We start from the raw sequence: 15,126 nt of genomic DNA on the forward strand, positions 1-15,126 counted from the left end.
GCTTATTAAATTTATGCATACTATTCTGTTTTTCAGCATGTTTCATTTATACAGGAGAGACCCACTGTCACATTGTTATTTCTAAAACTGAACATGAAAGTCTGTATTTTCATGATTCAAACAGAAAAAGTATGAAATATTTGTAAATAATTAAATATTTTCATCCCTAGCAGTATTGTGTTTCTGAGCAATGAAACTGTCCTTTTTCATTGCCCTAAATGCAATTTTTTGCAGAGAATATTAAGTGGAAAGCAGATTTAGGTTTTTAGACATCAGAAAACCTACTCAAAAACTTGGTGTTAAAACATTCATATAATTACATCATGATGCATATTTCCTAGGCATAGTCTTGAGTGGTGAGATGGTATAAGGGAAGATCCATATTTCTGTGATAGCTTATAACACTGCAGAGCCACCAGAGTGGGTGGCAAAAGTGTGCCTTAACTTTACTGCTCTTTGTAGAGCAGTCAACTAAGCTGCTACAGGTACGCTAACAAAAATGGCAGCTTCGGGTGAACAGGTCTGTGGAAGGAAACAGATGGTGCCAAGGGCTGGCATGGGCTTGCTGCCTTTTGTTGGTGCATTTATTTTTTGGAGGTGTATGACTTTGTATCAGTTCAAATTTGACTGGTCCCAGAGAGGTAACACTCATTAACAGTTGCAGTACATCTGGCAGTTTTGTTTCATCCAAAAGTAACCTGTTTGTCTGCTTCACAATAACTTTATGCTGAGAAATTGCTATGAAAATACACTTCTCATCAGTTTAATACCAAAGTAAACAAATCCAGTGCCAACCTGTGGAGAAGAGCAATGAAAGCGAAGTAGGAGTTAAGGGGAATTGAATAACTAATGTACAACTTCTTTCTTTGTGCTCAAAAAGTTTGGGAGGAATTCCTGATGCTTTTGCTGGAATTGCAGCAGACTGCCTTACTTTGTAACTTGTATTGTAACATCAAGTCTTGACTCTGTGCTGTCATGTACAGCTACTATGTGGAGTAGGACTAATCAACTGTAGGACATGCAGTGTTGCAGTTGCAAGAAAGATTTGTAGGACATGCAGTGTTGCAGTTGCAAGAAAGATTTGTTGGACAGCAAGTGTTCATGTTGAAGAATAATTCTTCCAGACCGTCATTTATTTCAATTGTTGCAGTTTGTTCATGTTTAAGGATTTGGCTTTCTTAAGAGAAAAACAGAGTAAAAAAAAAAAAATAATTGATTCAGCAGTTTTATGATAAGCCTTTGGAACTCTCTAAGCATTAGTCATTGAGTTTCCAAATAAATGTTTTATTATTAGTGCTTCCTATAATATCTCTAGCATTTGGTGGATACCACTGGTAACTTACGCTGCACAGTCTCAAAAGAGTGTGGGGTGTTGGGAAAAACTAAGCTTACCTAGAGTTTAAAGTGGCAAGGAAGGACAGCAAGAAGAGCTTCTGTTATTATTGCCTCAGTCCCCACTGACAAGATCTCCTGCGCTTTTGAGCCTAGAGACAGGATTCAAGGAAGAGAGGGTTTACCAGCAGTGGAAGAAGATCAAGTCCATGATCTCTTAAGAAATGTTGACTCACACAAATCCATAGGATTGGATAGAGAACATCCAGGATGCAAAGAGAGCTGGCGGATATGATTTTGAGGTCATTCTGCATTGTCGTTGAAGGGTTGTGGAGATTGTAAGAGATTCCCAATGATTGGAGGCAGGCAATGTTGTAAACATCTTCAAAAAGGGTGAGAAAGACTACCCAAGGAACTACAGGCTGGATAATAAAATAATTTTGGTTCCTGAGAGAATCATGGTATGTGTCCTCTCAGAAACTGTTTCTGCACACATGAAAGAGAAGGTGCCTGGGAATAGCAGCATGGATCTCCCAAGGGTCAATCACTCCTAATGGTCTGTTTGCCATCTGTGGTGAAATGACTGAATCTGTGGATGAGAGGAGAGCAGTGAATCTTTGACCTTGACTTCAGGAAGGCTTTGACACAAACTCCCTCATCGTCCTTGTATTCAAGTTGAGGCATTACAACCTACGTGTAGGAAACTGGCTGCCTTGTCAGGCTCTGAGTGTAACAGTTAATGGTTCATACACTGCCTTGAGGCTTATTACAAGCAGAGTTCTTCAGGGGTCTGTCCTGGGACCTAACGTGTTTATTATCTTCATCAAAGACCTGGAGAAGATGACAGTGTACACTCTTGTCAAGCTTGGAGATGACCAGAAAGGTCAGTTGATATGCTTGTGGGCAGTGTCACCACCCAGACGCACCTAGATGGGTTGGAGGAGTTGTCCAACAAGAACCTCATGAATTCACAAATGCAAAATGCAAAGTCCTGCACCTGGGCTGGACCAACCCCTGCACTGATGCAGGCTGAGGACTCTCTGACTAAGGTCTGATTGACTGGGATGCTACTGAAAATGGTCTGGGTATCCTGATGGTCAGTGGGCTGAACATAAGCCCAGCAATGAGCTCTGAAGTGGGCAAGACTAACGGCTTCCTGGGATGTATCAGCAGGCCTGTAGCCAGTAGATCAAAGGATGTTATTATTCCCTTTTCCTTTATACTCATTGTAGCACAGAATAATTTGGAATAACTTGTCCAGTTTTGGTCTCCTCAGTACAGAAATAGTTTGTAAACTGGAATAATTTCAATGGAAGGCCACCAAATTTGTCAGGGAAAGATCTAGGAATGAAGATTCAGCCTAAATAAGAGGTGGCTTTGGGGTACCTAACAGCAGCCCCCCAGAATCCACAAGGGAATTTCTGAGAAGGCAGGGCCATGTTTTTAGTGAGGTGCACAATGGGTAGACAAAGATTGTTTATAAATTGAACCATGGGATGTTCTTACTGAACAGACAGAAAAGAAAATTCTCTGTGGGAATAATTAAGCCCATGCAACAAGTTACCTGGAGATACTGTGGAATCTCTGTCCCTGTAGGTTTTCAAGACTGACCTGATCAAAGTTCTGAGCAACTTGATCTGAGTACAGTGTTGAACCTACGCTGGACAGGAGGTTGGACAGGTACCCTGCTGGGGTCTTTTCCAACCTCAATGTGTCTGTGATACTACCCCAGACAAATCTCTACAGGTTCTGGGAGACTGCCACCCACATTTTGTATTGCCAGCACTTCATGAATCTTATGTTAGCTTCAATAGTTGGAATAATTAAATATCGTCGTGAGAATTTCCAAGAGCCAGTGTGGACATTTCTGAGACTAGTGACAAGAAAATACAGTGGATTTAGGTGCCTCACAATATCTTGCTTCAATCAAGTAGTTGAGTCAGTAGATTTTCTAGCTGAAGAGCTGAGTGACAGCTAGTAATCCAGAGCTTCTTGTAACATTTTTTTAAGTGATCATTACTAAAGGAAGCTATTGCAGTCTTATTCAGTATATGACATGAGTAAATTGCTGAATAAATAATTGTTCTGGACATTCTTCAAATAAAGCTTATGTCTGGATCAATAAGTTATTCAATAACTTAACTCCATATAATTTAGGTTTTTAACTATGTTTTTTTATGAAGTGTTTCATTTTAGTGTTCATTCTTCAGATTATTTTCTGTTCTTTCTAACTGTTAGAGCTGATTAGTAAGGGTGCTTTCGCTAAAGGATTATATTAAATGGCCATGTTACAGTTATGCAGTTTACCTCAAAAACGTTATGCAAAAGAGAATCTGACCCCTGACCCTCCATATCGGTCTTGGAGGTGGAGCATGGCGTGTTCAGGCAGCAAGCAAGGTCTGTACTACTAAATAGTCCTTTGTATGCCTACCGTGGTTGCGGCTGTTGTGTGTGCATTGTAAAAGGAGGTGGTGGGATAGCAAGCAAAGCTCCTCTTACTCCAGCTGGAGTGGAACAGGAGCTGCAGTGATGTTAAGTTGAACACTGTAGGTCTATTTGCAGTGCTGCAAAATAGTATTTAATATTACCCATTGTTCTGGCAGACATAAAAAATACTTAGAAATGGCATAAACTTTCAGTTCTACACTGTCTTGCTCTTTTTAGTTTTCATTCTATTTTGAACATTGTTATTTCTCTTTTGAAAACATTGTATGGAATGATTGTCATTGGTAGTGATGCAGGAAGACAAAAGACAGTTTTCCTTTCATTGACTCTGTCGACCATACAGGCTCAAAATAGCAGAGATGTTGTTTTGATTGGTAAATTGAGTAAGTTTGACACAGGAATGAGAACATAAAAGTGTGTACAACTTGATTTTTTTAGTGGTTATGTACATATATACACTCTAGAGAGCATATATGTTTTAGCTTTTTGTGGACTGCCTTAAAAACTAAGCGTTTTTTGATTTATGGCCAGTTACCTGCTAAACAACATCTGTAGGATTTTGACAGAGTTAATTGTACAAATCTATGACTGAAGTGGATGGTGGTAAAATGCATGATCCTGCCTGAACTTGACAATGTTGAAATCTCTAATTTGAAGCCAAATGTTATATGCAGAACTTATTGGAAGAGTAAATTAATCTTGATTTATTACTTCTTGTGAGTTAGGAGTTCCATCACAAATATTTTCCCTCTGTATACTTGTCAGAATAATTTCCTAGTGAATTTAACTTATTTTCCCTGTTCTTCGCTGCTTAACTATAAATTCTCACTCGGTCATTTGAGTTTAGTTTCGTATGCCATCCTTTCCATCTGAACAAGTTGTTTGTACACAGTCCGCTTTCTATGAGTTTTAGTTTAATTTTCTTCCTGTGCAAATCTGGTTAATCTTCTTTCCACTTGAGGTCTTATCTGAAGTCCATAGAAGTAAATGTGGGAGTCTTTCCAATCATTTAGCATATGCACAAGATGCAGAGATATTTTCTTCTCACTGCTGTAGCATTGAACAGATTCATGATCTGAGAGTACTCTGGTAGCATTTGGCAGCAGATTTGAACACTTCTTGCTAAAAAAAAATTTTTTTTTGTAGATTGGGTGATCCAGATCTAAGGGGCCTTGTCTGCAGTCATGCCAACAAAGTTATACTTCACAAAGTTGGAGATTACTTTTCTTCCATTTCAGCTAATATTACATCTTCAAACACAAGAGGTAAAGGAGCACTTCTAGCTATGATCTGTAGAATAAATTATTGGTAAGTGAAGTCAAGCAGAAAGGCTCAGAGGCCATTTTGGAATGGGCTGTCAAAGGGCATGATGCCTGCTGCTTTGCAGGAGCCATTATTATTCCTTTGCTCAGGAGACAATCCTTGACATTGTCAAGTCTCTCCAGTCTTTGCTATTACTTTAATGTGCTTTTTTTTTTTTTTTTTTTGAGGTTATACTCTAGCTGGCTGTGTTTAAGTCAGAGAACACTGGCCTTACAAACCCCAAGTGAAACTGGCCTAAATCTGTGTTGTGTGCAGACATATGTGAGGTAATGTAGGCCTCTTCTCTTTTGTTTCCGAATGGTCAGCTGCTTTTACTGTCTGTGGCTGTGACAGGTACTTGCTCAAGTGACTCCGTTGCTTGTTTGCCTGCTCTGTACCATAGAGAAAAGAAACCCACAAGGGAAACGGCCCGAGTTTCACCTTTTGAGTGACTTGTTCTGTATGTGGGTGATACTGCTTTTCTTTTTATGTCTGTTGTAGTTTTACCGCTCTGTCTTTTAGATTATGTGTTCCTGCCTCTCACTGAATGTTGTTTTCATCTCCGCTTAAAAGTGAGTTTGTCCAGATTTAATTAACAAACCTGAATTCTCAAATGTTAGCTGTAATGCACTCACCTGGAATACTTTACAGATGTTCCTAAACATTAGCAGAGTAGATAAATACACCCATGTTAGACACTGCTAACACCAAAGTAAAAGTAGTAATCGGGTAGTTTTGCACTTATTTGGCTTCTTTTTCTGACAGCTTGCCACCAGAGATCAAAGAGCTTTCAAAAGACATTTAAAAATAAGTCTTCCACAAAACACTCAAATAGGGATTGATGTTGTATCTTTGTTATTTTGCTGACATTGGCATAATGAAATATTTCACCTAAGTCCACAGAGGGAAATCAAAACCAGGACCAAGAATGGAGTTTCCAGATTTTTCACTGGCTGTCCAGTGGCAGTATTTATCGCTTTAGGAAAAGGAGCTGAGGTCCTTTTTAAAGCAACCAGAACCATGTGTATGGTAGTGCAACTCAACAGATCACCACTGCTTCTGCTGAAATATTTAAAATTCTGATAAAATATTTATGAAATATATTTCACAGCCTGTTATTTATTCTTAAATTTAAAGTGCACTTACATTTATTGCAGAATATCTAAACTGTATTAGAGGTGAACCATGACAGGGGTCCAAACCAAAACTGACCATATCAAACTATGGCTTTCATTTAGTCTGTCAGTGAACAACAACAAAAAAGAATATTTTCTCATTATTTTATTCTAAAAAAGGCTTTTTATAGTTCTTGTTTAATATCAAAACTTTGACTCTTTTGATGTATTTGTCAAATTCACACACCTAATAGATCAGAAAATCCTCACTCACTTCTGATGTATTGTGAGCAATAGGAGTTCTTAATAAGTATGTACTAAGTACATATTGTATATGGGTTGTGAAAATGCAGATTGTAGTGTCCATTTTATAGTTTGTTATCTGTTGTAGATATGACATATACTCTCTCATACTTGGATACTTTTTGGCTGGTTTTCTTCAAAAAGAGTTTTAAAGGAAATTCAAAGCTAATGATCTGTTGTTGTGGGGAACTCTACTATCACATTAGAAATCTGCTCTTACAAAATCAAACATATGGTAACATTGCACCATATGTTGATTTTTATATTTAGTAAATGCATAAATATGATATAACCTTTATAAATTTCATTCTGTTTTATTTTGACTGATAGGGCTTCATCTTCAAATGGAACTAAATACACTTCTTCCAAAGTGTGTCATATTGTTGTATTCCCTAAAAAATCAATGGAAGTTATTAGTACAATGTGGAAAATATTTCCTGTAATTTGTGTGTGTGTACACACACCTACTAAACTTATGCAGCGATGCATAGGAGAAATGCAGGAGATACTACAGCTGCTGAAATGTGTACCTCAAGTGTGTATATTTTTCTAACTGTAGAATCTTAATGACTTTATGGCAGAGATTTACATGAGAAGTACAGTATGTGAAAGCTCAATTTGAATGCCTGTACTTTTTTCTGTACTTTTTGAACTTCTGAACCCATTAAATCATATTAACATTTGCCTTACTGTTACCCTTATTATTAACCTTGCCCCTACCCACGAACTTTGTCTGTTTTTTGGTTTCTTTTCTCCTCCCTCTGTAGAACTTATGGAAACACTTTGGCCATGTTGTAGTAGTCCATTTTCAGTGTTATGTTAAGACTTGAAGAGCCAAATGTAACTCAGTATATTTCAGTTTTAACTCCTTCTCTGCATGCATTCTTGTGGAAATCAGTTTTCCAAGGAAATGCAGAATTACATGCCTTCCATTGAAGAATGAAGCATCAAGACCAGCCAAGGACAAATTTATTAAAAACAATGGGTTAAAGATGTCAAGCAAAATAATACTCACTGCCCACCATAAAACCACACAATGATTCCTTACTCCTTTACGTTATTTAGCTTGTGTAATAGCTCACACAAGGATAAATGCTGTAGCTGATACCACTATTCCTATTGTGCACATTCCAAACATAAGTGCTCCCTGTAGCTTTCTTCAGAAAGTGTGAACCAGATTAGAAGAGGAAGAATTTCATCTCCTCTCTAACAAGCCCTTATCCCATCCTTCAAAATATTTTCCTTAAAATGATAAGACATATTTTATCTTTTTTAGTAACTATCTGTGCAACAATTTCTAAGCTGTTGCCTGCTTTGAACTTTCTTCTACCTAAAGTGTCCTCACTGCTTGACTTCTGTTTTATCTGAATACTGGAGCAAGTATGGAACATAAGTATATATTGCTGGAGAACACAAAGAATCTGATGGGGAGTGGAATGATGAAAAAGGCACATGCAGCCTTCATGGCAGCCATAAGCTGGCACAAACAGGTAGAAGTATGAATGACGCACTAACTTTAGGTAAGCCAGTAGGGCTGTGAATGTACATCTGCTTTACACATGCAATTTGGGCAAGCAGTGGTTTGTGATTGCCAAAGGTGATCCTGAAAACATAAACTGTGGGGATGGGTTTCATATTTTTTTCCTAGTAGAGATGGAAAATGGATGAGCTCAGTGAGTTACTATGATTTTTCGAACATACATGTTAAATTCAGGAAACTCTGTCAGTCATTAGATACACAATGCTCTGCTTGTCGATAGGCATGCAGTGATAATAGGCAGGAACTAGTAAATCAGCTGTAATTGTCATTTACTTGTAAAGGTCTGAGAGTGAAAATTTTTTTTCTTGGACTTGGGTAACAGAATTCTGATGTAACCTGTATTTGTCAAATTCTGCTTTACCTTCATTCTACTTCTTCAAACAACTGTTTCTACATATCTTCAGCGAGACACATCCACTACCTTAAGCAGCAGAGATGGATAGCCTGAGGTTGTCCTGAGAGCTCCCGTTTTATCATTGTACAGGCACAGCATGGCATGCCAGGTGCAACCAGTGTAAGGAGGATTCCAGCATCTCCATCATACAGTAAGCTCCTGTCAGAGAAAAGATCTTATGCAGTGATACACTGGTTAAATTTGACAAAAAACATAGATTGTGTAAATCATGCTGTTTTCATTGATTATAGTCTGAGAGTACATTAACCCTCCTTAAGGCTCCAGAAATCGCTTTCATAAATGTGAGTAGTAGAAGAAAATGTTTAGTGAAGCTTTTCATGTATTAATTCTTTGTTAGAGGATAAAGTATTTTCACACATACAGATATTAAAGCGATAGTTATACTTGGAGTTTTTTTATATTTTTGCCTCCACTGAGCATTTGTTTACTATAACCCCTTGAAGGTTAATTTTCACTTATGTTTTATGGGGGCATATTGACAAGCTTTGAAACACATCTTGTATTATGCCAACTGTATTAATTAAAGCAGTACTCTGGCTGGGGTGAATTCTCAGTGTAGAAAAGAAAGATCCAAGTTTAGAATTAGAAAGCGCTTCCCACAGTTACTCGAGGCTTCTCATAGCAAGGGCTCTAAGGAAAATTGTTTACAATTTAGGGAGTTTTGAAACTGGTTTTGTTCACTTTTAATCTGTGTTTTCTGATTAGGTAGTTGGACTTGTGTGTTTTAACGTTATTTTGAGATTTTTTTTCTCCCTGAACAATGGGACTCCCTTTCTGCTTGAGGAAATATGTGATTTACTCTGTTTTTGAGCTTCAGGGCCAGTGCCTAATTTTCTTTTTATTGCATTCTTAGTTCCTTAGTAAGCAATTTCCTTTGGATTCACTGAACAGAAATTCTTTGGATATCATAATTATAAACTATACATTATGACTTCCTACAGTTAATTTTAAAGAGAGAGATTATAGCATGTAGTTTTTGACTGCTTTTATTTTATTGTCTGTGAGTCTATTAATGCTTGTATATGTAGAGACTTCAGCTGGTAGACTATCAACTAAAAAAGAGCCAGACATTATATTTACTGGAATTCAAAAGCACAACATCAAGTTGCCAAAATAAAATTGCTAGCACACCTTAATCACATTTTTATCACCTCATTCTTCACTCTAAGAAACATATTTCCAACCAAGTTTTATATTAAAGAGATCAAGGCATCTCATGGCTCTGCAAAACCTCATAAATTGGGTGCAAAGTATCCTATAGCAATTCAGAAGTCTATTTTGCTTCTTAAACATTGTGCTAAATTGTTTCTTCTTTCACTAACAGTCTGCAGTAATAAATAATAGGTTGGATTTGTGGGCAGGGATGCAATAATTTCATGTTGCAGTGCCATCAGCCTGTCCATTCATTGACTGCAACTTGGAAATTCTTCCCTGGGAAGACCCTTCATGACTGCTTTTGCCAGTTTGATTCTGCAGGTAGTGCTGTATAAAATGGCTGCATCCATACCCTGCAATCTAACATGCTCTTTACTATTTCCTACTATTGGGAAAAACGTCACATGCACAAAGCTGTTTCCCTCAGCCAAGGGAATCCTTCAATACAGCAGGCAAAACCATCCCTGGTCTTCTTCATAATCCTTACAATTGATCTTCAGGAGAAGGAGAGAATAAGGATTCTGCTGCAGCTTCACGATGTTTCAGTGGTGCTATTTCAGCTCCTCAGGGAGCAGTGAGGACATTGGTCCTGAAGAAAGGTAGTGGACACTTTACACTGTCCCATTCACTTCACAGTGTGCAATAGTTAGGATTCATCTCACATCTTTTACAGATCTTAAGTTTGATACATTTGTCCTAGAGTCCCTTTATAGACAGCAGGAAAAAGTATGCACATTGTATAGACAGTTCAGCCGGTCTGACATGGAAACCTGCTTCCATAGTTGGAAGTTGGGCTTTGATACCGGTCTTTCCTCTGCTTCAATTTTTTGTTTCACTCCCCAGGCAAGATGCAGTCTTTCCCATCCAGGTCTGCTTCATCCTTTTATCCAGATTGCATCCAAGTCTTTCTACAGGTGCTGTGCTTGCGTTAGCTGTCATCTGTCTACTTTGGGGAGGCCTGGTATGAACACAGCAGGGGGTTTAGGAAGCCATGAGGGTGACTTTCTGGGTCTGAGAAGTAGCTTCCACTGTAAAAGACAAGGGAACCTTATTCTTCAGGCTCTGCCTGTCTTTGGACAAAATATAAAAGTGCATTTTCAAAGGTTCCCAGATGCAAAGTAGGACGACTGTTCACTAAAATGAGACTAGAGTAAAATGACAGTGAATAGTTTTAAAATTGCCCACCTTGTTTAACTGAGCTACAATGACCATGCAGTGAAGTCATGGCAGACATCTTCAGTTCATCCACATTACTTGTCCATCTGGCAAGGATATTTATAAATTCCTGAATTTTATGCTGCACTGTAAGGTGTTTCTGAGCAATGTCACTTTTCACTACAGAAGTGGCTCTGTTTCACTGGTAATTTACATTTCCATTAGCAAAACACGTAAGGCCTGAAGTCTTCTTTTGCATATACCCCTCAAAATGACTACTGGAGTCAAGGGGTGCTGAACACAATTTAAGGACAGAATTTAATCAATATTTACAAAGCACTTTGGAGTACTTGGGCATGAAAGGTATCACATTAAATAAATATTATTTTCATTCTGAGTTAAATCCTGAAATCTGTACTTCAAATATTCATGATTTCTGAACTGAGGTAGATATGTGTATATGAAAAGATTTTATTTGGACTAAGTTTGCTTGCTTACTTGTTGATCCTGAATGAAATCAAGATGTTTCTTATTTTGCTTGACTGAAGGAAAAACAGCAACATCCCTTTCTGTAGAGGAATGAAGTTGGGTTAATTAGCATTGATATTATACAACTGTGGGTTGGCTTCAGGGGTGGTGGGCTGGCTGATATAAGTAAGGTGCAGCTGTGGCTGGTTCTGTTAAGAGGTTGGGCAGCCAAGGAAGAGAGAGCAGCTGAGAAAGAGAGAGAGGAAGAAGCAGAGAGAAGAGAGAGAATGTGTGCCCTGGATGAGGAGAGACCAGGAGAAGGCAGTAGAGGGACTGGTGTGAAGAGTGTGTTGGTATGAGATGGTGAAAGACCTTGCTGCAGCTTGATAGTTTGAAGAGTGCTGTGACACCTTTCTACCTCTGATCTTGTTTTCTGTCTGAAAAGTGCAGGCCAGCACAGAAAAGAAAATCAAATTGTTTGTTGATAGTAAAGAAGGACCAAGCCTCTCATATTTTGACATTTACTAACATAGATTTGCTTTTTAAGACATGTTGGGGTGTAAGCCAAATGTAAGCCTGACTGCTTTCATCTATGCTTTCCTAGAAACTGGTGCATCTCAGTAGTCAGACTGTATTATAGTAATGCCCAGTGGTGACACTACACCCTGGGGATGAGTGTTTATTCATGTAAAGCTTGCATACTAAGTAGTGGAAACTGATACTGTAGTAGCTGTCTACTGGAAAAGTGGGATATGTTCTTCCTCAGACCACTGATTAAAGAGCAAAGGCATAAATTTGTGTTCAGCTATCAGGAGAAAAAAAGCCAAGTGATTCCTAGTAGTGAAGTGTTGTTGAACCACCTCTGCCTAGACATCATAGCTTTCAGCTCAGGCTGGAGAGTTAGGGAGAATTACCAAGTTCACAAACACACTAAAGAGCACAGAACCTTCCTCTCTCTTTTTCAGGTCTTCTTTTCCTATCTTTACATACCTCTTCTTTTTACACTGTCTGCTATAAGTATCCTGTTTATCGGTTAATAAGTTGTCTGACAAGATAACCACTTTGTACCTAATTGTTCAGTTTATTTATGTATTATTGATGAGCCTAGACTTGAACTCTGCTTTCCTTAGAGGCTGCTTGATAAATCTGTTGGCTAACCCTATCTAAGACACTGAATTACCTGCTGTGGCATAATACATGATATTGCTTTTGCTTTATATTCTTAAAAGGAGCTGGTTATACATTTCCAATGAGCTGTGTTTAACAGTCAGAAATAATATCAGATATGTAATTCACATTGCTCTCTGTGGTAACGTAAGACCTTCAGTGATGTACTGTAATGCATAAAATATTTCCACAGCTTTTAAGTCAATGTTCTGACTATTTTAGCTTGTAAGGGCTCACGTAGCTAAAAGAACCTCTGAACTGCAAAATCTTGATTATGAGTAAAACTTAGACATGTCAAAACTCTTATGTTGTGTATTAATTATATGATCTGAAAATATTGGAAAATTAATCACCTTATATTTTCCAAGGTAGTAGTTACTATTTCAAATAAGTGAATAAAACACCAATTTAATTTTCTATCAAAACATTAATCTAGTGATGACACATTTTTATGCTATGTTATTATTTCTGAACTTCTGTGACATGTAGGCACTGACATAAGGGAAAGTTGGGAGTATTACAGGAACTGTAGAGCACAGGAAGAAGCAGCAATACTGTATGACTACTGTTTCTGAATTCAGCTATTAAGACCCTGGAGCCTCTGCAAAACCCTGGAGCCTCTTAATACTCTTCTTAGAAGAATATCACAGAACAGATTGTTGTGCATACTAGGAGAGACTAAGTGCTGAATGCAAGAATTCATTTAATGGTTTCCCTAAAAATGAGAAAATAAGCAAACTGCATCTCAAGTAAACCTTAATTTCCTGGGCCTGATCAATGGATGTTCTACTCAATTTTAGTCTTGAAATTATTTGAATTATACCAGCATAGACTCAGGCTAGTACCCTGGTACAGGCCCTGTCTGTGTAAAGGTGTTTGATTCTGAACTGCATTCAAATCAAAGGCATTGTACTCCATCGGTAGATATCTGGTTATTTCAATTGGTGCTTTGGAGTTTTTTTGGAGGGAAGGAGCCAAATATGGTTTTGGTAACTTTTATGCAGCTTTTGTGTATCTGCAAATCGCAGCATGATTTGGCCATTTGATTTTCTCTATTCCTTCTTTATTTATTTTTTTAATTAATAAACACAGAATTAAATTATTCTAGATTGGGAAAGTTTAGTTTAGAAGTGGGTTTGACCATGTGAGTAAAGTTTATTCTGCATATATGTAGTAGAGACATAATCTCAGGTATGACCATTAAAGCTGTACTTTTCAGTGTGTTGTTCCCTAACTTTAAAACTTTTAATATGCATTTCAGCCTTCCAAACACAAAGAACATCTTAAAACAAAAATTATTCAAGCCATTTGTTTCAAGTTCAATGTGCGCTCATTTAATGGTCTTTAGGCATAGAAGATTACAATAATTTTCATCACATATTTTATCAAATCCAGAGGATGGTGTATTAATAATTCAGTAGCTTATACAGAGAGGTAAGAGAATATAATATCGGGCACTAAAATGATAAGGCATATTTTCCATGACATTACTGTTATGCTTTCATTGATTAATAAAATGGCTAAAGAGTCTGTCTAGGCTACGAGATTGCTTAAGTTAACACAACAGTTATTGTACAGTTGGGTAAAACAGAAGCAGATATTGTGATGCTGTGGGGAAAGTGAAACATCAGAAGTTAATATGAAGCCATTTTTCTAGTATAAAAGCATTAGAACAGCTCCATCAAGCTTTAATCACATATATTATACATTTATTTTAAAATTGTTAGCTCATTAGCATTGGTTTTAGCAAAGATTGTTGTAATTATAGTAAGATTAGCAAATACTAAATTTTGCTTCTATTTCAGTGCACTGAAGCACAGGCTGCAATGTGTGAATTATAGGATTATTTGTTTAAAAAGCAGTACTTCTGTATTTCAAGGGGTTTCCTCTTAACAGTGGTGTCACTGTCCAGTTCAAAAATGCTGGCACCCAATTTGCAGGGACTAGTTGTTTAATGCTGGCTAAGGTGGAGGGGAGCCCATGGCCACCTTGCCCATAGATCCTCTCCTAGCCATGTGTTGAAGAGTACCTGCTTCCCTCTGGGTTGCTACATGTGGGGAATGATTGCCAGTGCATCGCAACCCTGCTGCAGCCTGGCTAGCCAGGAAGGAGCTGCACCAGAGCTCCTTTCGTGGTAAGTGGTGAAAATAAAGCACCTCCCTTGTGCCTGCATGGCTCTTTCCAGCATAACAGAGCTCTCAGCTTGTTTCAGTCCATTTGGGGGCTTCAGCAGTACATCAGGTTGGAAACTTTGAAGTGACATGGTCTTGTGAATATTCATTTGACAAAACTATGATTGCCAGGGGTTTGTTTTTCAGTTCTTCCTTAAGTATTTCTCAGGGTTGGGATGTGATTTCTGTTCAAAACTGGCAAGACCAATACCAGAAAATAATGTCCTGTGAGGCACAGAGCTCATCTAGGTGTGAGAGAGATGAATTCAAGTCTACAGCATCATCATTTTTAGAAAGTTAACACGACAAGAAGTGATACGAAAGACTATCCCCCAGTCTGTGGTTATGGTGTACAATTGGTATATGAGGGAATGGCAGAGTAGGGCTGAACCAGGGTTTCCCGCAGTGCTGCTGCATGCTTGAACTGCCACGTTCTTCTGGTTAAAGTGTCTTTTTAATTTTTTGTATAAAATGTTTAAAAGTCAATTTCATAAGATACATTTTGGAAATGCTTTATTTGAAAAAAACATACAGCTCTGACTTGGGCCAAAATCCATG

At 37.9% G+C, this 15,126-nt stretch overlaps 1 protein-coding gene across 5 annotated transcripts in view; it reads left to right on the forward strand.

Annotated features, from left to right (window-relative positions):
* The window catches only part of TOX (thymocyte selection associated high mobility group box), a 225,191-nt gene that overhangs the window by 89,389 nt on the left and 120,676 nt on the right, over nucleotides 1–15,126 (forward strand). Inside the window, exon 1 of one of the 5 annotated variants that reach the window (XM_055705180.1) lies at nucleotides 4,927–5,042. The exons of the other annotated variants lie outside the window; for them this stretch is intronic. Coding sequence (XP_055561155.1) covers nucleotides 4,962–5,042 — 81 coding nt within the window. The 5' untranslated portion in view covers nucleotides 4,927–4,961. Of the gene's footprint in view, nucleotides 1–4,926; nucleotides 5,043–15,126 lie in introns of those variants that run through there. 5 annotated transcript variants of the gene reach the window in all.

Source organism: Falco cherrug, chromosome 3 (assembly GCF_023634085.1).
Source record: "Falco cherrug isolate bFalChe1 chromosome 3, bFalChe1.pri, whole genome shotgun sequence".
In the NCBI taxonomy this organism is placed as follows: Eukaryota; Metazoa; Chordata; class Aves; order Falconiformes; family Falconidae; genus Falco; species Falco cherrug.